The 25,398-nt window shown below is 45.5% G+C and overlaps 1 protein-coding gene and 1 long non-coding RNA gene across 6 annotated transcripts in view; one reads left to right on the top strand and one right to left on the bottom strand.

Annotated features, from left to right (window-relative positions):
• The window catches only part of FGF13 (fibroblast growth factor 13), a 297,718-nt gene that overhangs the window by 62,350 nt on the left and 209,970 nt on the right, over window positions 1–25,398 (top strand). Inside the window, exon 1 of one of the 4 annotated variants that reach the window (XM_083796730.1) lies at window positions 4,210–4,641. The exons of 1 other annotated variant lie outside the window; for it this stretch is intronic. In XM_083796730.1, the coding sequence (XP_083652856.1) occupies window positions 4,593–4,641 (49 nt within the window). In that variant the 5' untranslated portion in view covers window positions 4,210–4,592. Of the gene's footprint in view, window positions 1–4,209; window positions 4,642–4,872; window positions 4,901–25,398 lie in introns of those variants that run through there. 2 more of the 4 variants (XM_083796734.1, XM_083796731.1) reach the window with 2 other exon arrangements.
• LOC310880614 lies at window positions 421–3,850 on the bottom strand. Of its 2 annotated transcripts, none has more exons than XR_014571809.1 (2): window positions 2,355–3,850; window positions 421–2,252 (listed from the first exon to the last, which is right to left on the bottom strand). It is a non-coding gene; the product is annotated as an uncharacterized lncRNA (long non-coding RNA). The 2 variants fall into 2 exon arrangements; XR_014571810.1 differs by having other exon boundaries at window positions 2,652–3,850.

The following is a 25,398-nucleotide window of genomic DNA, read 5'->3' as shown; positions in this document are numbered from 1 at the left end:
ATTTATTTGGACCGACTTCATAGACATCATTACCAAGAAGTGGCAACAAAACTTTAGACGTGCCCACTTGATCATTTACTTCTTTCATCATAAAGCAATAAATGCCTCTAGATGCCAGTATAAATTAAAAACGTAATTTGAAATGAGTAGTAAGTACTTGTAAGGCTTTATCATGTCTGGAATCTTATATTTAAAGCCTAATATTGCTCAACCTGAATGCAGGGAGAGTTTTACTTCAGCTTTAACCGGGAACACAGCAGGAACCACCATGACAAGGCTAATTTAAACTTGCTGGACTACTTTAGAGGCATGAAGTAAAATTCCCACTATTTAGAAGAGCAGAATCTGGACATTTTACAAACCAGCGCCTTCAGAAAAGAGAAAATTTCAACTAGAGAATAAGCTAAAGAACCAAGGAAGAAGTACACTGAGGAGCTATGTCCCTACGGTAGCTGTGTCAGGTCCAGAATACCTCAGGGGGATGTACGCCTTTATAGATATTTTACTAGAGTAGGAAAAGCACGTGTGTGACTCGAGTTATGTGTTTTATGAACAACGTGCCCGGTTATTGGCCATTACGCAGCAACCGTTATGTTGTATGAAGGCACTGAGAGTTTACGGTTTCAGACTGTAAATGACACCCAACTTATCCAAGCTTGTGCCAGGTCAGAACCTTCTGGGAGGTGTTCCTTGGGGGATAAATTAATTCCCTCAGCAGAGGCACGGCTCCGTGCTGCACGCCAGCTCTGCCGTGTCTGGTTCCAGAGAGCAGCCCTGAGCTGTGAGTATTTCAAGAGCCCAAATATGATCTGCTGCGTGTGTGTCCCTGCTGAAAAAGCCTCATGTTTCACTTCACACTTGGAGCTTGTGAGACCTTGCTCTGCTTGGGGCAATCGCGTTTGTCCCTCCGGGCAGGAAAGTTCAGGAACCTTAAAAGGGTATAGACGATGCTTCGACAGTCTGTGCTGCATTGCTGGCTTCTTGCCACTTGGTTTAGATGACTCCATCACAATCTTGGGACGAGCATGAAAGGCAATTAGAGAAATTTACTATATTTGACTTCTAATCATTCTCCTCCCACCAAAACCAGTTGTGAATTCAGACCTTCCCTAGCCACACAGGTGGACGGGAAACACCTACACAGCATTGGCACGGGACACAGCAGACCTCTTTCTACTAAACTTCACTAAATCTTCTTGCTCTGGGTACCGGATTTGCCTAGAGGCGCAGAAATAGTGTCTAACTCAGAAACCCAGGGAGTGCTGTTAGTGAGAGATGCAATCTCCAGGTAGGAGCCTTGTATAGGTATTTTTCCACGTAAGCCTGGCTGAGGTATGTAGCTTGTTGCGTATCAGTTCTGTCATCGCAGCATCTGAGTGCTTCTCAGCTTCCAGTGTGATAGTTGTAAAGCAGCGAGGTGACACTTTTCTCCTGCTATAGCTGGGAAAGGGATGTCCTGAGACACTAAGCCCAGACCCATACTTACGTATCTGTGAGTTAGTTAAAATTTCACTGCAAAGCCAGACCTTGTGGGAGACCTCAAAACCAGAAATGCTCTCAGCAAAGCATGGAACTGATGAGGGAATCCGAAGACTTTAATGCCCCAGCCCCAAACACCGTCTCCACTGGAGCATGTGAACCATCAAGTTAGCTCTAAAAGTAAAGGCTGAGCAAACCGCACCCGGGCTGCAATAAGCCTTCATGCCAAGCCCCGTATATTTTGCATGCGTAACACCATATTTTATTACTGATTTAATTGACACTTCTAAGCCTTGCAGACTAGTAAGGAGAAAAACTAACTCATTTCAGAACAGCGGGGTAAGCTCTCTCTGCCCGACAGTGGGCACATTTCCTCTGCAACATGCTGAGCTGCTACCTCCTTCCAGTGTTTAGTGTCAGTATATGGGCCCCATCTGGTCAATGTAATAACTCCTGTAAAATTTAACACATCTCCTGGCAAAGGTGAGAATGGTTCGTGGAAGAGAAGTTCACTGTCAGTACTAAGCAGAGCGTTTATCAGGGGGGTTCTGGAATGACCTCGGACCAGAAGTGTGAATTGTCTGTAACTCCCATCAAAGTCACTGCAAGCACCTTCGAAAAGCAGGGTCTTAAGGAAATTGTACTAGACAGCTGAAACCTCATTTCTGGGGCTCGCTGGCTTCTTCTGAAAACGCTGCCTCAGCCGAACTGCAGAATTTCTCCTTCCCCTCTCCTCCGCTTCCAATTCTCCAGTTTCAGTGGTCCAAGTTCATCTGAAGAGAAACAGCCAAGAGAAAGCCCAACTTCTAAAGCCTGCTGTTCTCTGAGGTGTTCAAAAACATCACAGAAAAAGCCCAAGCGAAACAGACTTATACCGAAAGCACCCTAAGTGCAATATCATCAGAGGGCTTAGTGAACCTCTGGGAAGGAAAACTGGCCCTGCCGGGACAATTCCTTGGATCCAGAAACAGAGCGGAGGTTGTTCCTGCTGCAGACAGCTGCGGGCAGGACTTTGCTAAAGGGTTTGGGGCTCAGCTGGCGTTACTTAAGGGAAAGTCACTTCGTAAGCGTGCGAGTGTCAGCTCCGATCCCGTCTCTCCGGCCTTAGCCCCGACGGCCCCGATTTTCCCGTTCGCACCCTGGCCCCGTCATCCCCCCCGACCCAGCAGCACCTGAACGAGGCGGGTGAGGGCGCCGGGTCCGGCAGGGGCTCGCCGCCCCCCCCCCCCCAGGGGATGCCTTGCCGGGGGCAGGAGCAGAGCCGCGACCGGGACCCCGACCCCGGTAAGCCGATCTGCCCTCAGCTGTCCCCGGCGCTGGGCTGGAGCGAAGGGAGGGTGAAGGGGGAAGGAATTCGGCCCCGCTAAAAATAGCGGCCGCGCAGCCCCGGCGGTGCCGCGGGGCCGGGCTGGAGACCCCCGGGCCGGGGCTGCGCTGCGGGCCGCTCGCTGCTCCTGCCCTCGGGCCGGGGGCAGTGCGGCTGGGGCCGGGGGAGGGCCGTGCCCTCAGCGTGCCGCCTCCCCCCGGGGGCTGCTCGGCTCTGTCCGGTCTCGGAGAAGCCCCCCCCGTGTCCCCCCCCCCCCCCCGGCCACAAGCAGCCTGTTGGGGAGGGGGGCGTCAGGCTGCCGCACCGGGGGCTCCCCCGGGCGTTTCGCGGCTCTGCCCTCCCAGCACTTTTATTTTGGGCTCTGCCGAGCGGGGCCGGGCTCCCCGGGGCTGCATCGGGTTCCCCCCCCCCCCCCCCCGCGGGGCAGAGGCCGGGAGCCGCGCTCCTTGCCCCGACGGCGGCCGGCTCCTAGGAGGTCTCGTCCCGCCGAGGAGGAGGAGGAGGAGGAGGAAGGGGGCCGGGGGGGTGGGCAGCGCCTTTCTCGCTAAGGTGAGAGGAGCTTCGGCAGCCGGCGAGGGAGGGTCCCCCTGTCCCCGGGAGGAGCAGGGCGGGGGGCGAGCCCCGTCCGACACCGCGGGGCTGGGAGCGGGGCAGCGCAGGCTCCGCGTGCCCCCCCCCCCCGGTAGGAGGGAGCTCGGTGCCCCCCTCTTCCCTCCGGGTCACCCCCCCCCGGCCCCTCGTCACCCTCTCCTGGCTTTTCGCCCTCCCGGGACAGCAACAGGCTGTCAGGCTCGGGCAGTGCCGGGGAGCCTCCTTAGCTAAGGGGAGCCACCCTTAGCAGGGTGGGGGGGGGTGAGAGCGGCTCCCCTGGGTGGGGGCCAGGCTGGGGTCGTGTCGCCCCCCCCCCGACGCTTGGGGCACCGTCCCGGGGCTGGGGGCAGCAGGGATGCGCCTTGTGCCCCGTGGGTGCCGCTTTAGGAGCGCCCGGGCTGGGAGGTGGGGAGGGGGTGCCGGGACCCTGGGGGGGGGGTCGGAGGGGGGCAGCTCTGGCTCCAGCCCCCCCCCCCCCCCAGCTGCCGGCGAGCGTAAACCTGCCGCCTCTTCTGCAGTGCCGAGGACTCGCGTCCTCCTCCTCCTCCTCCTCCTCCCATCCGCGGCTGCAGCTCTGCCGCTCCATCCCATTATTGTTAAGGGAGGATGCGAAAAAAAAAAAAACAAAACACAAAAAAAACCCCACACCAACCCACAAACCACCGCCGAACCCAACCAACACACCCAAGCGGCACCCTCCTCCCCCCCCCCCCCCACGAGGTCTCCCCCCTCCCAGCACCCTCTGCCCCCCCCCCCCGGTGGGACTCCCAGGACCGGCTGCGCTTCCCTCGGCCCTGGGGAGGGGAGGCAGAGCCGGGGAGGCGGGGGGAGGAGGGGGCCGGGGCCAGGCAGACACAGGGAAAATCGCTTTTGTCTCCGGCACGGCGAGCGGCGCAGGGGCTCGGTGCTGCGGCTGCCGGAGCCCCCCGCTCCCCGCTCGCACAGCGGCGGCTCCTCATTTATTATTATTATTATTATTAATTTATCGTTATTGTTTTTTTTTTTTTTTCCCTCCCCCTCCCTTTCTGTTCGCGTTATTTCTGCCTTTTTCGGCGCAGAGGACAACACCCCCCCCACCCCCCCCCCTCCCCAACAAGCCTCCCGCCCGCCCGCTGCCCCCCGCCCGAGGTTTCCGTGGGTCCAGCCGGAATCCGCGCCGCTCCCGGGGGTTCCCCCCCCCCCCACGCTGGGGTCTATGAGCGGGAAGGTGATCAAGCCCAAAGAAGAGAAAGATGCTTCCAAGGGTAAGGCAGGCGCAGCCGCTCCGAGAAACAGCGTGGTCCCCCCCCCCGGCCCGACCTTACCGCCTGGGAGGAGGGGGGGGGGGGGGGCACCGCTCCGGCCAGCCGCTCCCGGTCCCTAGTTTTGGGGACCCCCCCCCCCCTTCTCTCCCCTCCCCTCCCTTCCCTTCCCCTCCCGGCCCGGGCCGCGGGTGGGGGGGAACCGGTGCCCGGCGTGCGGAGCTCCGGCCGCGGGGGGGGCCCGGCTCAATGCGGCACGAAAGTAAGTGCCCCCCCCCCCCCCACACACACACCCAGCGGGGCCGAGCCGTGCCGGGGAGCGGGGAGCCATCGCCATGGAGATGGGGGGGGGCGGAGGGGTGCATGCGGACCCCCCCCCCCCTTCATTCAGCCGGTGCTGGGCAGGGGGAGCAGCCCCCGGGGTGCCCCGTGCCGGGGGGGGGGGGGGGGCACATACAGGTGGCTCCGCACCCCCCGAGCACGCCTGGCCCCGCAGCCTTACCCCAGCGGGGGTGGTGGGGGGGGGGTCGGGGGGCGCGGGGCCGCGGTGCTGCAGCCTTCCCGGAGTGGTTTTTCCCCGTGTATTTGTAACTAAAGCCGTGCGCCTTCCCCAGCGGGCACCCGTGCGGCAGGCTGGTGCTGGGGGGGGATACCCAGGCGAGGGGCACGCTCTTGGTGTAAGGGGAAAAAACCCCGTTACCGATTTTATAAAAGAGAATGGGCACTTCGCTATCGTTCACTTTTTTTTTTTTTGCACTCTGAGAGGCCAAATCCAAAAATTCCCCCTTCTTATTCTTATTTTTATGTTTAAAAACTTCTTAGTTTCCTGATTTTGGAAGGCAGTGTCTAACGCTAGGTGTTGGAGACCTCTTATTTTTATACTTTTTTTAAACCTTATCCTTCCGCTTCCAGCTGTGTTTGGCTAAAAGTCTTAGCGTCTTCATCAGATTCTTCTTTATCTTTGTTGTGAAAAATGCAAGTCCGTCATTCAGATACATTGCGAAATCTTACGTTTTCTGTTTGTCTTTAAATTATTTTCTTTGACGTTAAGTAACTACTTATTTATGTTGGCCTTCTCCACTAAAATGCTCTTTAAATAATTTATCAAGCAACGCAGAACAAAAGATTCCTGCATTTCTGGGGAATTATTTGCACGATTTAGAACTGTTATAATCCTACACATACCGAATTTGCCATACTTGCGAGAAAGCTTGGTTTTTAATCTGATTTGCATATCCCACTTCGTGCTGTGATCACAAGTCTTATTGACACTTTAACTTAATGTCTGAAATCGCCTGCGTACAGGTTTTGTGACGTGTGTGTTTCAAAACACTGGGACAAAGGCATTTGTATCTCCCGGTAATGAGTCAGTAATGAGTTAGACATGCAAGGTTTTGATTCCCGTGCTGACAGCGTACCAGAAGATCTGAGTCCCGAGGAAAACTGCTGGTGCCGATACTCTGCTTCCAGGAGACAGTGGTGCTCTTCTGGAGCTAGTGTAAAAACTTTCTGTTACCACAAAGTAAGAGACCTGTTTTAGATAGAACAGGAGGAGTCGGGTGTGTGAGGTTTGGCATTTGCTGTAGAAAAGTGAGTGGTTGCGTTCAGTGAAATGTGCTTTTACAGAGGGTCCAAGCACGTTGGTAAGGAGGAGATAGTATTTGCCAGTTAATGTATAGGCTGGGTGGCCTCCTTGGGTCTCTCGGGTCATAGACTAAAATAAGATTTATTTATTATTTTATTTTTATTTTTATTTTTTTACCTCTGAACCCAGTGGATGTTCTTTTGCTAATTGCGAGCAGTGTTGCTCTTAAGGGGAATGTTTAACTTGAATGTATCCATAGTAAAGAGGCTGTTCTTTTGTTTTTGCTTCGTTTTTGTACAATGAAATAATACTTTCTTTGGAAAGTATGGTGTACCATTTCCTGCATCTCCCTGCAGTTGTACTGTAGCAATGGGTATACTTCGGTCCCGACAGGAGCCTCTACAATTCGGGGTTTTAACCGCTCTCTGAAAGAACAATGTAATCAGCTTTCATGTGAGAGTAGCTTATTGTGGGGGTAGATTTGTGTATCCACATTTTGCAAGATAGACGAGGTAATTTTAATACCCACTGTAAATGTGAGTCTCCCAGGGCTGCATTTGCATAATAAATGTTGAGTACTTTGTTAGGGAGAATGGTGTCAGCCTTCCTTACTCCTCAAACCTGAGATGAGACTGTGCTGTAGTTCTCTGCAGAACTTGGAAGGCCATATTCAGCCCCAAAATAAGGAGCTGCTTAGTATAATTTGTTGAATGGCATTTTCTACAATCTGCTTTTTGGTGGGTCTGTGTAGAAAAGCCTGATTTATACAAAACTCTGAAAAGCCATGGATTTTGGTAGAAAACAGTACAATTCAATGCAAGAAGTTACTGTCTTGCACTGGGTATTTTAAGTGAAATTATCCGTTCTTGTAAAGCCTGTGGTACCTTCAGTGGAGTTGTGCAGGTGTAACAGAAGTATCAAAACCTGCTTTTAAAGGAATAGTTTCCCTGGAATTTTTTTCTTAGATGAAAGAGGGGAAACAACTGCTCTCTTCAGCCAATTTTGTTGACCCCCTTTTATAAGTCCTGCCTAGAAAACCCTGTGGTGACTGTTTTGCTCAAAATGTGGTAGCTTTTAAAACTGAACGTGAACGCTCAAGAATTAACTCTCCCAATATAAATACAACTTACGGATTAACGTAATGAAGTCAGGGACATGCACCTTTCTGCAAAACGCTGCATTAACTGTGGATATATACGTATAAGATTAGGGCATCTCTGTGTTTTAACTGTGTGAGTGTTGGGAGCCGTGGGATGCTGTTAGCCCCAGTAGCCTCCAGGCTCCCGTGGTGGCACAGGGACTGGTGGCACTGGCACCCAGTGGCTTTGTTCCTGCTGGCGGCAGCCTGGTCCCCACCAGCCAGGTTCTTTCCATGCTGTGTAGCTGCCGTGCTAAGAGCGGCACATGTGGCCCAGTGGGTGATTTTTTTTCCCTAATTTTCCCTCAAAAAGCTTTCGCTTTGCAATTTGAGAACAGGGTCTCCAGTGAGTCTTGCTCTGTTTGGGCTTGTATCAAATCGACCCATTCCGAATGAAATATTTGTTAAGCTTTTGGTTGCTGGAGAGGCGCTGGGCAGTGGGAGTATATAGGGCATCAGAAAGTGAGCCGAGAGCTGCTGAAATCCTTCTCGGGCTTGGATCTGGGCCTTAAAGAGCTGACACTGCCTGGTGTTACAGCCAAACTTTTTCCAAAGGCTGCTTAGCGATTTGTGGGGCTCCTCCAGGGAAGGTCAGGGGACAGAGGAGAGAATCTGAATCTAAATCTGAGAAATGGATTCAACTGTATTTGGCTTTCTGCTTACCAGCCCGATTATGTACTGTTTCCTTCCCCCGTAAGGCAGCCACAGAGGGGTCTCTTCCAGTCACCTCGCTGTCACTGCAAGAAAGTTCAGTAACTTTGCCAGAAGTCTGATAACCTCAGCCAGAAGCAGTGACAAAATACAGACTATATTTTCTCCTCCACCAAGTATTATAGGAGGAGTATTTTCAAAGCTCATAGCTCTAATCTGAGAAGAGCCTATTGAAATAGTGACAGTAAGGGTGAAGACTTTGGAAATACAGGTACTATTCTAATTTAATGACAGCAGAAAACAAAGCACTTAAAGCACCTGGCAGGAAAAATAGAAGTCAGAATTTTGACATATCTATTACTGCTTTTCCTGGCTTTATGGGAATATAGTATAATGCAGCTTATGATTGAAAGGTCTGTAGAAAAGCTGACAAAAATAAAGAAGCTGATCTCAACAGTTATATTTCTATAGTACTGAATCATGGGGAAGTAACTTACTTCAGGGACTGAAGAAGAGCTGCACAGAGACAACATGTAAGCTGACCATGTCTTGGTCTGGGGCCACTGAATCAAAATTAGCAGCAAGAGCAGACGGGTGTGAGAAGGGGGAAGGGAGAACGGTGCTAGCACGCTGCTGCTCTGCCAGCTCAGGTGGGAGGCAGGCATTTCTTTGTCTCTTTTTCAGAAGTTTGGGTGTCAATACTTTTGCATTGCAGACAAATAAATCGTAAAAAATATCGGCAGACTTCCTCAGCAGCTGCGGTTTGACATACGAACTCAAGTCTCTGTCTGGGCAGATGTTTGCCAGAGGTAGATCGGGTCTTGTTGTGGTAAATTGGTGCTATTGACTTACGCATTGGAGCTTGTTTGTGTCATAAACATTTAATGTTGCCAAAGAATGAGTGGTTAAACTCAATGGTTTTATTTTGTTCACTTTCCATGATAAAGAAATCTCTGTCTCCTGTCTGAAACGTGAGATTGCAGATCCCCTTTGAATAGATGCCTGCATCGCCCACTGGGAAGTGACAGCCAAAATCTGAGGGACGACCCACCCCATCCTGGGTATTAACACTGCAGGTTACAATAGATACTCAGCTCTTGGCTGATGTCCTGATCCATTCAAAATTCCCGGTGACACCAGTGGGAGTTCTCGGTGTCTGCCTGTGGCATTGCCTCTGATTAGTGGGTGGTTGTTAATGTGCCCATGCTTGGAATATTTACAGTAACTACCTCCTGTTATGACTCATTATCTTTGACTGGTTTTGTTTCCACAAACTACAGTAGCTCTTTATGAAAGGTATCATCCTTCCCTCTAAATCCCAAGATGGTGCTCCCTGACATCTGCTGGTAAAACACCAGCAATTAAAAAGTGGACGCTGCCTTTGAGATCAAGATGCCAGCGCTTTCCTGCCGACGCTTTGTTACTGTTTTCAGCCTTATCTGAAGAAATCCACAGTAAGGCAGTATTTTTAGGCACAAGCTTCACGCTTTGGGGTTTGTGATATTGTCGGTTCTCATACAGCTGTTTCCCCGTGGCAAAGAACTCGTGTTGTACTGAAGGTAGTAAAAAGTCATCTTTCTTTTTTTTTTTTTTTTTTGCTTCTAGAGGAAAATTTAATAATAGTTGCTTCTTGGCAGATATAAAATCCCATCTTCAAAGGAAAAACTCCCAGGCAGATGAAGCTTGGATGATGAGTAGCCCCACAGAGCATCACAGGGGACTGCAAAGGGGTGACTATCAGCATCCACAGCAGATGCATAAAAATTTGTATGGCTCAGACTTCTGGCATCTCTGGTCTGTGGCCACCCACGATATGCTGGAGACTTGTCATTAAATGTATTTGTGCCATTTCTACTGTGATTTCCTGCAAGGCATTGGTCTTACCACTATGCTTTGGGAATTTAGTGCTGCAGTGAAGCCTAGGGTCAAATAAATGTTAATTTTCTTCCTCTGTTCCTTATTGTGTGTTATTGCCATAGTATATTTAGGAAAAGAGGTGGAACCGGAGTTGTATGAGCCACCTCCTCAGGAGCAAAGAAGTGGCAAATCCTGCTCCTTGGTCTTTTCCCTGCAAGCAGTGAATCTGTGCTTTCATAAAATTATGTGTAAATCCAGATGTGTGGTCATTCCTGTATTCCAACAAAACATCCGTAAATCTGTGTGGAAGATTTTCCTATTCTAAAGGATTTACAACTAAGGATTTTCAGAACAGGATCTTTGTGGGTTAGTGTATGTTGGAGAGGAATTGCTCTGTTGATTACTCTAGATTAGAGGTGCATGTGTTTTGTACAACTTGGCTATGGATGCGTGAGGATTCGGCATCTGTTCTGTGGGACTGAAGCTTTCCTAGCCACTTGGATCTCTTTAAGTCGAGCCTGGCTCTAGGGTCTGTGTAACACAAGTATTTTTCTTGCCCTAAGTCTGACGTCCTAACGAAAGGTCTTGCTTTTTCCAAACAGTCAAGCTTTCGTGAAAATACATACGTTAAAAAACAAAATGAAATAACTAAAGGAGTATGTATTTACTTTTTTTTTTTTTTTGTGGTAACATACATAAAGGACTTCCTTGTTGTTTGGTCTGGTTTCTTGCTCAATATTTGTATTGTTTTGCTGAGAGAAATGAAGGTGAAAATAATTTGAATTGTACCCTCAGGCAGGTAACGATTCAGTTCTTTTCATGAAGAGAGAGTAACGTGAGACTGTTCTCCACTTAATTAGTTTTGTGAGAGTGATGTGGAAGGCAAGGTCAGTGCTAAAGGAAGAAAGGGCTGGCATGGACTGAATGCTGCTTACGTTGTTTGAATAATTAGAGCATCACTCTGAGGTAGGAGGGAGCAGAGGGACTGAAAAGAAGTGGGAAGGGGAGATAGTCCCGAAATAGCAGTTGAATTGTCGTTGGTCTACGTTGCATCATGTGTGCACTCCTCAGGATCAGCTAAATCCGAACTGGTGGTGGTTCAGTACCTTTGATGCTGTGGTTGTGACTGTAGCTAAAATGAAGGTGTGTTTACAGAGAGTTCTGTGGCCCAAGTAATCTCTAGGTGGTTTTCAGCTGAGGCTTGACTTAACTTACTTAAGGCTTTGTCAGTTGCTTGAAGAATAAATTGTTTAACCTCTGTGGGGTATTTCTGATACATGCACTTTCTGTTGCCAGCTGATTTAGGACTAATTTTTTTTTTTTGCTTTAGTGGGATCAGACCAAACTTGCGTCGTGTAATACTCATCTGACGTGAGTAGCCCATGAGCATTTGCTGGGTTTTGTAAAGTGACGTTTTCATCTCAGTACATCATCTGTAGTTGCCAGCACAGGGAATTCAACAACATTGTTGTGTTACTCTGATGTTCTTCCGTCTCCCTGTTTGTGTAAGCTGTAACGACCAAGACCGGCAACAGAGATGTGAAATTTCATCATCAGTAGTGGCAGTACCCGTATGATTCTTTCTAATCTTCCTTCTCCGTCCCCTCAAAAGGCACTGTGCCAGGAGGGTGAGTACTCGTGCAGGGGGTTCACCTTGGCTGCCTGCTGGGTGCCCACCCAGCTGCTCTCATTCACTGACCTCAGCGGGACAGGGGGAGAAAAGGAGATTGGAAAGCTCATGGGTTGAGCTGATAAAGACAAGGGGGATAACCATTTACTGTCGTAGGCAAAACAGACCTGAGGAAAACTAATGTAACTTAATGCCATTGGAGTTTTTCTTTTAATATTGGAGGTGACTCTTGAATTTTGAAAACATTTCTGCCTTCCATTAAATGAAGAGAAAAAGGGCAGGGCATATTTTGCATAGAATAAGGAAGAGAAGGGAAGCCTTACTAGGAGAGGGACGCCAGAGAACAGCTGGTAGTAGGTAGCATTGCAGGATGAGCGGTAAGTGCTCCCCAGCTATCTGTCGTAATATCAGTCATGGGGTGCTTCGGAATTGGGGGCTTCCTCAGGAGGATTCATTCCGCATCATCTGCCCTGCAGGCACACAAGTGGAGAGAGCTTTCTGCTGTTTTTTCGCCATTTTTTTCAGGAATTGTCAAAATCTGAGAAGGTGGCAATATATTTGTCAATGTGCTATTATCCTGATTATGGAGAAATATTTTTTCTTTGGATTTTACATCAGCTGGAAGTTTCCGTACAACTATCTTTTATATTCAGGAGATGTACAAATTTCGTGCGTTGCTCTTACACTCGCAATCTGCTCAAGCTGTGCTAGAGTCCTGCCTTGAAAACGTTAAATTTTTTAATTGTAATTACACGCAGTGCTCCAAGCTGCTGTCACTTAGACTTTGCTCCTCTGAGTGCTGCAAGAGGATGAAAAATTCTGATGGAGCCAATTGCCACTGCAAGCCAGTGTCACTTCTTATGGGGTATAGAGCTGGAGTACCCGAACCGTGAAAGTCTCTTTAGTGGTGAAATAAAGATGTGGTGGTGTTTTGGAGTTGTAGTATTGGTGGGAATTACAGCCGTCTACGTGTCTTCGGGGAATCGTAATTTGTAAATGTTTGAGGCCGTCGTGTAGAGCAGGTGCCTCCCTAGCTGCAGATGTTGAAGCAGTTTCTTCTGATTGTAAACAGGAGGAAGGTCTCTGCAGCTCCACTCGTGTACAATCAGCGCAGGTTTACTTGTCACGTGCTCTTCTTATGTTTGCTTCTCATCTTGCATACCAGTGACTGAATGTTCGGAGCCTGCCAAAAATAGCTAACTGTTTTTCAAGTGATTGGGCAAGGAGAGCTAGAGGGACTTTAATTTGCTACTGCTCTTTTCCCTTCTTCCTATGCCGCCTACTTGCCCTCTGAAAAAAAATACCTTTTTTTTTGGTGGAAGTTAGTAAAAGGAGATTTATGTAGAAGTGAAGTAAGTTAAAAGGGATCAAATAGGAAGTCTCTTGTTCACCTACGGGAAGCAGGAGGACTCTGATTCCAGTCTCAGGAGCTGAGACGAGATTTCTTAAAGTGTGACCTATTTCTGTTCAATGCTGGTGTCAGGATACCTCCTAGCCAGGGAGGCCAATGTGGCATTAAGTCTATTTTAATGTTTGAATTTGGCTATCTGACCCGTTAAGCTCACAGGCTTGTGTTACTTGGTCCCTGGGAAGCTCCATCTTCAATTTCCTTGTCTTGAAGAAGTTTGTTACAAAATACCGGCGCAGAAAACAGTTTTCGAGCTTTGTTTTTATAAATGCGTCTTAGGGAGGAATTTCTGTCCAATGGTTACTGCTATGTTGAGAGTAACAAGCTGGTTTAAATAAGTTTTTATACAGGGTACCTGAGTAGTAGAAGGTGGAAAGGAGTAAAGCTTTGTGAATATTCACGCAGTAACAAATATACAAGCAGAAAGAAGAGAACAACAAAGAAGACAGGAAGAAGGTAAAACTGTATGTTTTTCCTAGCAGGGCAATGAGTAGATATTCTTGTTTAGGACACCTAAATTACCCGGCAGCAGTGAATGTAGAGGAAAACAGGATTATGCGGAGTTGTGAAAATTGTCCATTATGTCCCAGTGGAACTTCCAGAGTTCAAACATTTGTATTTGCTCTCCCGTTGGGACATGAAACTTTTTGGAAGGTACTCAGGATAAAGAAGCATACCGGAGTTATTTTAAGGAAAAAGACTTGTTTTGAACCTGTGTTCTTGTTCCACCCTTAATCTGAGAAGCCTGCCAGTCAGAACTGGGTTGTTTTATGAAGACTTTTGAGAATGTTCAGAAGTACATAGCCATTTGTTCTGGTCAATATTAAGAACAGATTTTAGAATATAACAGGTTGTTTTTTTCTTTAAATTTTTTTTAGTCAGTTGTGTGGAGGATAGTGGGAAAATTAGGAGTGAGACAGAGCGGTTTTGTATATGTGCCTTTTGGATTGGAAGAGTATTGCTTTTATTTCAGTGCACATTGTATAGTGAAGGATGAACTTTCAATTGCTTTGAGATTTGTGGAAGGAATAAGACACCAGGTTGAGAATACAAAGGGGAGGAAGTGTGATGGAGAGGCAGAAGAAAGCGAATCCCGTGCAACTTCGAATTTCAGAAAATTAGCTTATAAAAGGCTCTGGAGAGCACGAAGAAGCTGAAAAATGTAATGGAAGAGGGGATATTATGGGCATAACTTATCACTGTTTCCGAGAGTGTAATAATAACCTGGCTATGTATATTCTCACTGCAGGGTATGGATTTATGAAGACCATAAAAGAAGTGATGAGGGTAGCTGAGGCAGGAAGTGAGCAGTGGAAAGGGTTTCAGTTAAGGGAGAGATGAAGTCAGCACTGATGCAGAGATGGAGATGGGCACGAGGAGCAAAAGTACCTTATGAAACTGCTGCAGTTACAGGGCGTTTCTTAGGAGGACCAAAGATAAGTATTTATCATCACTGTTGGCAGAAGCAGGTAAAACCATACCAGCTACTGAACCTGTTGTGAATATTGAGCATATAAAGATAAATACCTTTGCACACAGGGTTAACTCGCTGTTTGCCTTGGATTTTTTTTTTTTTTAACCAGTCAGGTGTTTTGCACACTGTCAGAAAAGCACCTGTACTGCAAAGCTGCAAAGGGAGGCTGAGGTTCTGATCCAAAGAGACAGAACTGGGTTTACAGGTTAAAAAAAAATAAATCAGAAAATAGTTGCCTAAAACCTTAAGTCTGCCTTAAAAGTAGAAGTCCAGCTCTGTTGTATGCAGTGTTCCGATCAATCAAAAAGTCACAGATCTTAATCAAAAGAACAACAACAACAAACTCAAAGAAACAAAAAGAAAACAAAAAAACCTTCTGTCATCTAGTCTGATTTTTCATCCCTTCAATGTACTAAATGAATTATTTCTGTGCTGCTTAAAATTTGTGTCCTATGTGTATTGGTTCAAATACCTTATAATGAAACTATTTAAATGAAGTCTTCAAATCATCTTCCTTATATGCTTGAGTTTCCCTGAGTCTGGCTCTCAATTTACCATTTAAAAAAAAAAAAAAGTCTAACCTGGGCTTGCATCAGGTTGAGACAAATGCTGACCCTAACAACTAGTCCTGTGAAAGCTAGCAGGTTTCACCAATTTCAGTGAGCCTTGTGACCCCCAAAAGTGAAGTCTGGAAGTACTACCCATTTTTTTTGAAAATGGTGTACTCTGTCAGAGAGGATGAATACATTTACTGGTGTGTTGTAGGTAATATATAGCCTGGCGCACACAATTTTCCATTGAATTTGAAGCATTTTCCTAGAAGGCTCGATTATCTGGTATGATTATGTGGGATTTAGTAACCAAATCATGACTTCGTTGATAAAAGCAACTTGAAAGAGAACTTAGGTACTTGTATTCTGTAATGACATAGCGTTACCTTCTGTAGTAGTAGTATTGAAAGAAATGAATTCTGGAGAGTCCTGACTTTGGAACTCTTCGCAATAACACCAGGCTGTACTTTTATACCAGGAATACAGGTCTGACAGCCTGAAACGCTGTGAAAAAAGCACTGACAACCTGTCACGCAAGGTGCTGAGCAGCTATACGTTTTGTTTACCTGAAAGCACTTAGAGCTTAGGTTTGGGTCCTATATCAGTGAACATCATATATTCCTGTCATGTCATGTTCCCACTATCACAAATTCTTACTTTCAATGAATTTCAGAAGGAGCAATTGACTGTGTATGAGAGAGACCAAGTGAGTGACAAAAGGCTTATAAAAGAAATCAGCAAAGTGTAGTACACTTTCATCCTGCTCATTCAAACCTGTGTGAATGAGCTGCTCGTCAAGGTGGTCCCTCCATCACTGGAAGGAGAAGATAATGCATTAGGTTTCTTTTTTATAAAGCTATTAAAATTGTTTCCTACTCAAAGTAAAACATTTACTCTATTCTTTTATATGTCTTAAAGCACCGTTATTCTACTTACTGTTCTGATTACAGCTTTAAATATTTATACTTTTGCTGTGCGTGGGACGTGTTTCAAACTCTCCAGGTAAGAGTTTGATAGCTAATCTCTGTTTATTTGGGTGACACCTTTATAAAGGACAGAACTTGAACCAATAGTGTCTTGTCAAGTTGGATTGAAACACAATTTGTATTGCTCAGTATTGTTCTTGATGAATACTCAGCAGGAGTGTGACATGCTTACCATTTCATGGTGCTGACCCACTGGTATGCTGAATGAAAGATAAATATTTTAAATGTTAAGTCCTTTTCTTTTCTTTTTTTTTTTTTAGAAAATGTAGTATCATTGTGTTGAATCAATGTTGTGTTTTATAACAAACCTGAAGACAGCTAGAACAAACTGTACATTTTGTAATGAGGCTTGACTCTGTGATGTGGAATATGTGTGTGTTGGACAAGTTGCCATGATAGTTCCAGTGATCTTAATGGAGACTGAAGTATGCTCCCAAGATCTTGAAAATCAGCAGAAAACACCGTTGGTAAATAAAGGTAGCAGAGTCCTATGGTTAGTTTGCATCTTCAAAGGTGGCCTGGAAGATGCTGCAATGGACATAGTATGGCATGAAATCTTGCAATGTGTTTGGGCGTTATGGCACCAAAAGTCAATCAGTTTCCTTCATTCTCTTCATCTTTACCTTTTCCTTAATTTTATTTTACCTTTTATCCACAAGCAGAAGGATTGTTGACTCAAAGGTCTTGAAAGGTGGTTAATACCTTGGTACATGTGGTGGGAGTAAAGAGTCTTTAATAGGTGGTGGTGTCAATTTTTGACCCTCTGTCTGATAACTCCATGAAGTATGGAACTGTGAGCCTTGTGTGCATTTTCTAATCAGTATTCAGATTTGCAATATTGCCATAGGATGTGTCCCTGCTCTACTGTGTAGAAAGAATGGCTCATGCTTTATAAATTGAAGCTAATACTACTTTGATTAGTGTAAGCTTATTGCCAGATAAACAATATCTTCATATGAAACGTGACTCTGCTTGTAGGCTTAATAACCTGGCTGCACTGATATGAAAAATCAGTGGGTTGGCGGGTGATTAGGCCCGGCTAACGGAGTGTCTTGGAGCACCAGGCAGTCTGAAGCTTACAATAAAACTGTAGGATGAAACCAGATCCGCCTTTGTTTTGAATTTCTAAGTCTCATAGCAATGAAGCAGTCTGCCCTAGTCTACCCAACATTATTTTCCAAGATGTAATTATTCCTAGCTCACTGACTTGAGTAAATCAATTAAAGCTCTGTGTGTGTAACAAGGCTTTGACATAAACTAATTGATCAGGACATGCAGGCAAATGAGAAAGGCATGGGACAGATTTTAAAGTGGAAGACTGAAATATTACAAGGCTTTTTTTTTTTTTTTTTTAAGGTGGAGTTGTAGTAGCCAAGTTCTCATCTTCCATACTGACAGGCTTTTCAGTGTTCGCAGTGGTGTTAAATGTCTCTTGGCTTTACTCAGGTTAGCCTCTTTGCAGCCTGTCCTATAGGAATCAGATCTTGTCTGATCGTGAGGTTAAGGGTATGTGTGAAGGCATCTCAAACTGCGAAGACTCATGGTTGTCCACGTCTTTCAGTAGGCTGGTATGGTTCACTAGTTATTGCCAGCACCTCAGCTACCTCTGGAAATTGGTCCTTTTTTAGTTCCTCTGCCTTTATGGGATGCTATGCACAAGTTGAGTTGGGATGACAAACTCGTAAATCCTTCTGATGGTCTTGTAAGGGCCTCATAAATCATAAGGACCTACTTCTGATCAGCCTAAAGCACTGGGGAGCAGAGCAAAAAGGGGATGAGCCACCTTGCCAGGAGAAGAGGCAGGGAAATAGGCCTCTGGCAAGGACCCAGCCTTCCAGTTCGTCGCTCCGTGATATTTTTAGAATTATAATAATTTCCCATCCTTGCTCTTCCTCCCCAGGAAAATAACATTTTTGCTCAAGCTGCATGCAAACTATTGGGAATTGATGAGCTGAGCTGTTTGTGATCCTGAATCCAGAATGATGGTAGGTATTGCTTGCTCCAAGCACTTCCCTGCCAGGGCAGGAGGAAGAGCTGATAAAAAGCAGCCCTGCCAAATCTTATTTTTAGCTTCTGTCGTATTGGGATTCTTCCTTTATTTTTTCTTTTTTTTTTTCTTCTTTGTTTGTTTTTGTTTTGTTTTGTTTTTAGATTTAACATTCTTGTCGGGGTGTTCAGAACAGCATCGTGCTGTATGTTTTGTTTGTCGGTATTACTTGATGGTCCAGCCTGGCTGGCGAAGTGCCCCACGGCTGATGTATCTGTGCAGCTGACGGGACTGGCACACTGCTCTTGTTGCAAGGTAACTTGTAAAATAAGTACGCTGCCTTGGGCAAGATTAATTTCTTGGTATTGATGTAGTTATTGCATTTCTCTCTTACAGCCCCTTGCAAATATTGCCGTTGTCACATTGACTTCATTTTATTGTCCTGGATGAAGTCAGCTGGTACAATTTTGTATCACAGGTGGTGTACAGATATGCAGGGTGGCCTTGGTAGACTTATCCCATGGCTCAATGTGACACTTACTAATTTAGTAGGATATTTCCGTTTGGTTTGGTGCTAATGTTCCCAGTGTGCCCCCTCTGTTTGAGGTGAGAGGACTCCCTTTGCAAGAAAAAGCTCTCTGTAGCACTCTGTGCAAGGTGCTTTAGTCATGTGCTTGGTGACAGTTTCTCCTAAGAACACCTGATTTAATCTGTTTTTAAACTTTTTTTTTTTTTTACTAAATATATATATGTTTATTGAATGTATGTCCATGTACCTTTTTTTTTTTTGCTTCAAGTTTTTCCCTTTCCCTCCTTTTTTTATTCTTGCTCTGGGCAAGGCTTGCCTTTAGATCGACTTGCAATGTTGATGAAATTCCTGTGCCCAGGGTGCAGACCAAGCTTCCTTGTCTTTGCTTCTGCTACTATTAATGTCTTCGCCCATCTCTTCCAGCCCTTTTCCTCTTTGTACTGACAGTTAAATTGGAAACCAACCGCAACTGTGCTCTAGCAGTATTTTGCCTGAGGTGCTAACAGCAGGCAAAAACTGACTTGGATCATGGTTTTAATTGGTTTGATTTTTGCCACTGGCTTTAGAAAAAAAGAGCTATTTTAGTTCCTCCTCATCCTTGATCAATTTTTGTTAATATATCTGCAGTTTTAAAAACCTGAAAGACTTCCAACACAAAAAGGTAAATCTTTGAGATTTACTCTGAAACGTTGATGCTCTGGTGGTATCTTATGGTATTTGGTTTCTAGTGGGCAACATCACTCGTGTTTGGCAGGAGAAAACTGCAGATCTGGAGGAGCTCGACACCTATTGATTACCCTAAGAAGGAGTTTTTGATATGAGGTTGGAGGCACCTTAATGCTTTTTTTTTTTTAACTTCTGTTTCAATTGCTTTACTTTTGATACTTGTCTTGTTGGATTGCTGGTCCTTGCTTTTAAAACCGACAAAGGATTATTCAGCACCTGTAACTGCAGAGATGAGTGGTGACACGTGTTTGTGCTGTTTTGCTGGGGGATGAGAGTCAGTTTGTTTCAATTTTTAATGCTTCAATTCTTTGGCAAACACCAGAGGTGTTGAAACTACTCACTCATGCAAAAAAATAAATTATGCATGCGTGCAGGTTTGGTGCCTGAAGGCATTTTCACGGGCATACCTTCAGGCACACAGCTTCAAGAGCCTAGACTCTTTATATACATACATCTGTAGAGTGAAAGGACAGATCCTTCTCAGTGGGTCTGCATAGGCTGTCTTCAGCCTGTTCACCTTCTGCCATCCCAGGTGATGTTCGCTGTTCTCTTGGTTGGACTGGTATAAAAATTATAGGTAACTTTGAATAATAGAATTGCTCGAGTATCAGTACAGCACTTGAATAGCAGATAATGAATTAAAAATATGCTGGCAGCCTTATTTTTCTGCCCTTAGTCTTCAGTTGTGTGCAGACTTTGTTTGCCTCATGGCTTGAACATCCCTATACTTCTGGGTTGGGTTTGTTGAAATGCAGTGGTTTAAGGCCATATGACGTGTTAACAATGACAGAGGCAATTTGGGCACTGGTTAACCTGAAGTTTTATGTCCTTCATTTCTGTGAGGCATGTTTGTTTGGTTACATTATCTGCTAATTGTATTTCTGAGCAATTTCTTGCAGAGACCTATAGCTGTGTATTTTTATATGAAAGCTGCATTATTCTCTAGGGGAGATAATCAGTTAATGGCTTAAATGAGCAAAATGAGCTCAGCTTTTGCTGTCTGCTGGCAACTTCTGGGGTAAAACTTGAATTTTAGTGGGTACAACAGAATTTTTCTGTATTTCTTCTTGTATGCGGTAGGTACTTACTGGAAGGCTTTTCCTTGCAAATACATGATTTTTTTCTTTTTCTCTTTTTCCTACACAGGTGAAGTTATTTAAAAGGATAACTTGCCAGGAATTGTTTTTAGTGGTGTTTAAAAAGCACCAGATGGAAATAACTGATCCATACAGTCCATTATTAGGAGTCTCTTCTGAATCAGGAAAAAAAACACGTCACTTTTGAAAACGTATCACTTGAAAACACAAATCCTCCCAGCTTGTCCTGGACTTGGAATGTGGATTCTGGAGGTGGGGGGGTTTGTGCTTTGGAGGCAAGTGAAGAGCCCCTTCTCTCACAGCCCTATTGGGAGGAGCCACTTGTGCAGCGAGTACAAGCTCTTCCCAGAAATGGTGATGACACCAAAGAAAGCTCCTTGCTTTTTTATGATAATAAATGGGCTGAAAAGGGGGAGAGCTCACGCAGGTGGGGCCTGAGAGCTGGTACATAATTCCACCTTTAAGTTATAGTTTGTCACCACAAAACACCTGATGGCACTGTTATTCCCAGGGCGTTGTGAGCAGGACCTGCTCCTCTGCTAAAAGTTTGTTTGTTTTGTTGTGTTTTCCTGCAGCAGAGTGTATAAATCTTCCCCTTCCATGTTCCAGGTGGCAGTGACCTGGGTTAAGCGTGCCATGTCTTTAAGGGAGGGGTGGGGGACAGTAAAGCTGGGGGGTGAATGTGATGCTCAGGTAGCTCGCAGATCTGTCCCTGTGAGATGTCGTGTTGCTGCTGTGCGTACCGGGTATTCTGGGGTAATTTTGTTCACCTTCTTAGACGCAGGAGGTTTAGTAGCCATCAGAGAAAAGACGATGGGTGGTAGCGGACAGCCCTCCATGACCACAGCGTGAGTCAGGTTCGAGCTGTCCCTGCTGTCCCCCACGTGCAGAGCTGTGAACGGGACGTTTGTCTGGGGCTCCGCATCAGGAGAAGGAGCCTCGGGCTCCTGTGCCGCCCAGTCTGTTTGGCATGGCAAGCTTTTGTCCCTCATCTTCTGTGGTTCCTCCTTAATCCAAGATAACGGGCTCCTTTTAGGAGGAGCTGTGTAAAGGTGATATGATATATTAATACTCCTTGATCTAGGAGTAATACCTAAAACAAAACTCGGAAACTCTACGTAATCTGTCAGAAATGACATTTGAGAAATATTTATCCAAAGCTCCAAAGATCATTGTATACTGTGTCCTCTGCCTGAGAACAGCTACGATGTAAAGGAAACACTTTATCTTCATACAGGTGAAGAATAGATCTCTTGTAGTTGGCTGTCAACTTTTGAATTCCTGGCTTTTATATACCGAAATGTAATTCCTGCACTTCTGAAGGCTTCTGTGCTGCTTTATTATTTTTTTTGACTGTGTACACACACATTTCTATTGTCAGGGTACTCTCTAAGTCATTACATCCATGTGTGAAATGAAAAAAATGTTCTGTGCTTTGGTTTGGAGGAAAAAAACAAACCCAGGTGGGTGGCAGGATATTGGAGTGTATTCCTGTACTTGCAGAGCTGCTGATAGTTGTCTTTAAAACCATTAAGTCCTTTTTCAGTGTAATACACATAATGTGTGAAAGCTTTCCTTAACTGAATAGTGGCTGTTAAATATTTCATATTTCAGGGATTTCTTGTTTGCTTCATGTGTATGGACTCTACCACAGTGCTTTCACGCTGAAAGTAGGTCCCCAAAAGACTAGATTTTCCAGGCTGCTTAGTTAAGTAAATTCTTCTCATTATTGATAAGGTCTGCACAACCTGGTGCTTCTCATTTCAGTGGAAGAAAAACTTCTAAATGACGATACGCATCCTCAGATTGTTTACTCCTCACATTTGTGATTATTCAAGGAAATCTATCTATATACCACTCTGTTCATTTTTGTATTTTCATGTAGCAGTGTTTCTGTTAAATAGAGGGATAGTGATGAAAATTCTCGGTGGATCAGGATAAGCTGAACAAAATTTGCAGCTCAAGTACAGAGCCAGGAGGCAATCTGAGAAGCAAAACATCAGAGGAGAATTTTGCCTTTAACTGCTGCCATACAGATGGGCAATACAGAGTCAGGATTACATAGTTATAGTTTGCCATTGACTTTGTCTTTTAAAAACACTTCTGCACTTTCAAAATAGCATCTTACTGTCCCTGGAAAAATAGCTTCTTACTGTCCCTGAGTATGTTTGGAAAAGCTTAGTTGCTGAAGAGTTTTAACAAGAGATGAAAATGTGCTTTTCATTGCATGCATAGTCTTGAGCATCAGGCATGAATCTAAGGGATAACACAGGGAGGGGTTAGTTTAATGTACCTGACAAGTGCACTTGCATTCTTTTCCACTACTCACATGTTCAAATTTTTTTTTTTTTTTCTGGGAAATCAGTCTCCCTGTGAAGTTTGTCTAAAGGTTGTGGGGTTTTCTTCTGCTCTCAAGCTTTAATGATATAGTACATTTTACTTGTCCAAGTTTTTGTTTTTCTGTTCCAGGTAAATAGAACCAGACTGAATCCACAAGTCCACAGAAATGTCTCTGTGATGGAGTTGCTGTGTAAACACCCTGTGCTTACCTGTTTATTGAATGTTTCTTGTCTGTGTATGTGCAGTGCTTTTGACCGTTATGCGTCTGCAAGGAAAACAAACAGGGGAAAGAGCATGTCTCGGGATGCACAACTCTTCAGCAAAAGCTTGTGAATTGTTAAATGACAGTGGTAAGACAGAAAATAGAGAAAGAGCCAGGAAATATATACTGTCCCCTTTGAGTGGAGACCCCACCTTACGCGCACCTTTAACTTTTTTCCTACCTAACTTGGCACTTGCTGCAAAGTAACTGTTTCTGCGCTTTGTTGTTATGTATTGTTTGGTCTGGTTTGTGAAGGATGATCGTGCTGGGAAAGGCCCACAAACGCACAGGAGCCGCGCAGACAGCAGGGTGCTGAAATACCCTCTGTAGAAGAGAGAGGGAGCATCTGCAATGCACAGCACAGTGCACTGGGTTCGTGACTCCAGCTGTGACTGGGCTGGCGCATCTGCCTTGCAAAAGGCATCCCTGTGCGTGGTCACTGCCTTGGGACCCTGAAGGCTGCACATCTGTCGGCTTGCTTCTGTGTCCTGTGGCTTAGTTCTTCCTCCAGCTTGAGTATTCGGTTCCCGTTCTGACAGGAGCTGGCACTTGCCTGCAGCATTCTGCAGCGTTGCATGGTGCAGTGCAGATATACCCCAAAAGGTGCCAGGAAAACAAAGCAACACAGGTACTCTTTGTCTTATTACAGAGGTGCAGCTCAAAATTTCTAGTTGAGCAAACCCTCCTATGTAAAAATACCTAGGTTTTCAGTAGTGAGCTCATCCTGCTGCTCAGCGGGATCCGTATGCGGCTGTGATACCACTTGATCAGCGTACTGATGGCTTTCTTGTCCTGGATGTTATGTGCTGTACGTGGACCTTCAAACATTCAATAAATAAAGAGACTTCTGGGCAAGTAGTTCTCATGGACTGAGACGGGCATGTGGTACCAGAAAGGAGAAGGAAATAATACACTGGAGAAGCGTTTCCTGCCGTGCGGTGCTTCAGAGGTCCCACAGCAAAACTGCCTTAATCTGGACTTGGCCTGGCAGTGCGTTGACACCAGCTTCCAGGTGGATTTGCATGCCCTAGCTGATCCCAGGATGTTCCTCTGGAATTTCTCAGGGATTTTCACACTGTCTGGTTTCAGACCTCCTGTTGAGAAGCTGTCTTGGGTGTGAATGTCCTTGTTTGTCAGGAGAGCTGTAGGGCTGGTGCAGGTTGCCCAGATCCTGTACCTACCTCTTTCCCCAGGCTTAACAGAGAGCCTCAGCTCCTAGAGCTGGGGCACAGCTGGAAACATCCGTGCCCTTGGTGTCTGTGCTTTTGTGATCTGTTTTTTGCTCAGCTCACTATCTGTTGACACTTTTTCCTTCCCCAGGTCCTGCCTCCTTGCTTCCCTTTCTGCTCCACAGCTGCTAACATCTCATCTCTACCCCTAATGCCCTTCTTTCCTCCGCAGGTACTAACCATTCTTTCCCTCAGGTTGCCTAATTGAATAACATAATTAGGTTAATTAAGAGCAATTGTCTCAGCCTGCATTTAGCTTGGAGTTTTATTCTGCTTTGTCAGATCTGGTGAAAGATTTTTTTTTTGTGCCAAAGACTTGTGCAGTCTTTGCCAATAAATTAGTCAAATAAATGACACAGTCCTTCCTTCTGTCCTTACACCACCATGGCTGTAGCAGTTCTGCAGTTGTAGGCATTGTCTGTGCGCAGAACAGGCCCATGACTGATGTAATTTGGTGATTTTCATTTAATTTCTTACAATTACGCTGGTTAATTGGAACTTTCGAGAGCTTTTAGTTGTTACAGACTTGCAGGTGTCTCAATATTTGTCCATAGTCCTGCATTATAACAACTTCCATCATCAGCCTGTGATGTCTGTATGTTAATTACTCCTTTTGTGAGATGAGGTTGGCAAATGAATCTTCATCAAGCAACTGATGAGTACATCTGTGACTTTGTAATTTAAGACTAAGGTTAATAAGGCCAGGCCCTGGGGGGAATCAACTGGTGGTCTTTACAAAGGTAATGAGATTGGCTTTCCAGTTCGCATGCCTCTATTTTTAAAGTTGGACTGAATTAGTAACCAGAAGCAGATGTGAAGGATATTATCCACTCTGTAAATGTTACTTACACCTGTGTAGAATAAACAGATCACATGTCTTTAGAAGTACAGGTGTATACCTTCTGAAATGAAATGTTAAGAAGGCTCATTTTGTTTCCAGCGATGGTGTGTAGTTATTAAATCCCTGCTCCAAATGGTGCTGGTATTTCAGAGTACCTTCTGTAACTATGATGCTGTCCTTGGGTTTTCATCAGACAAATTCTGGTTTTGCTGTTTGTCACTGCTTATGGTTCACTTGAGCAGGCTGATTTGACATCTGAGCCTTGTGTTAATCTGTGCACAGATGTGGCTGTCACCAGTGGCTGGGAGGCATCTGTCCGAGCCAAGGAAAACAGGACTCACATGCTTCTGTTTTTTCCTTCATAGAGCTATTAAAATGTTACCTGTCTTTCTTCAGGGAGGAGTTACTTGCCCTTACCAAGAAGACAGTGTGTTTTGTGGTGGCATTTGCACTTCATGCCTTGATTTAA

The sequence above is a fragment of the Anser anser genome, assembly GCF_964211835.1.
Source record: "Anser anser genome assembly, chromosome: 13".
NCBI lineage: Eukaryota > Metazoa > Chordata > Aves > Anseriformes > Anatidae > Anser > Anser anser.
Note: the sequence above shows the minus strand (reverse complement) of the source record. Positions and strands in the feature narration are given on the sequence as shown.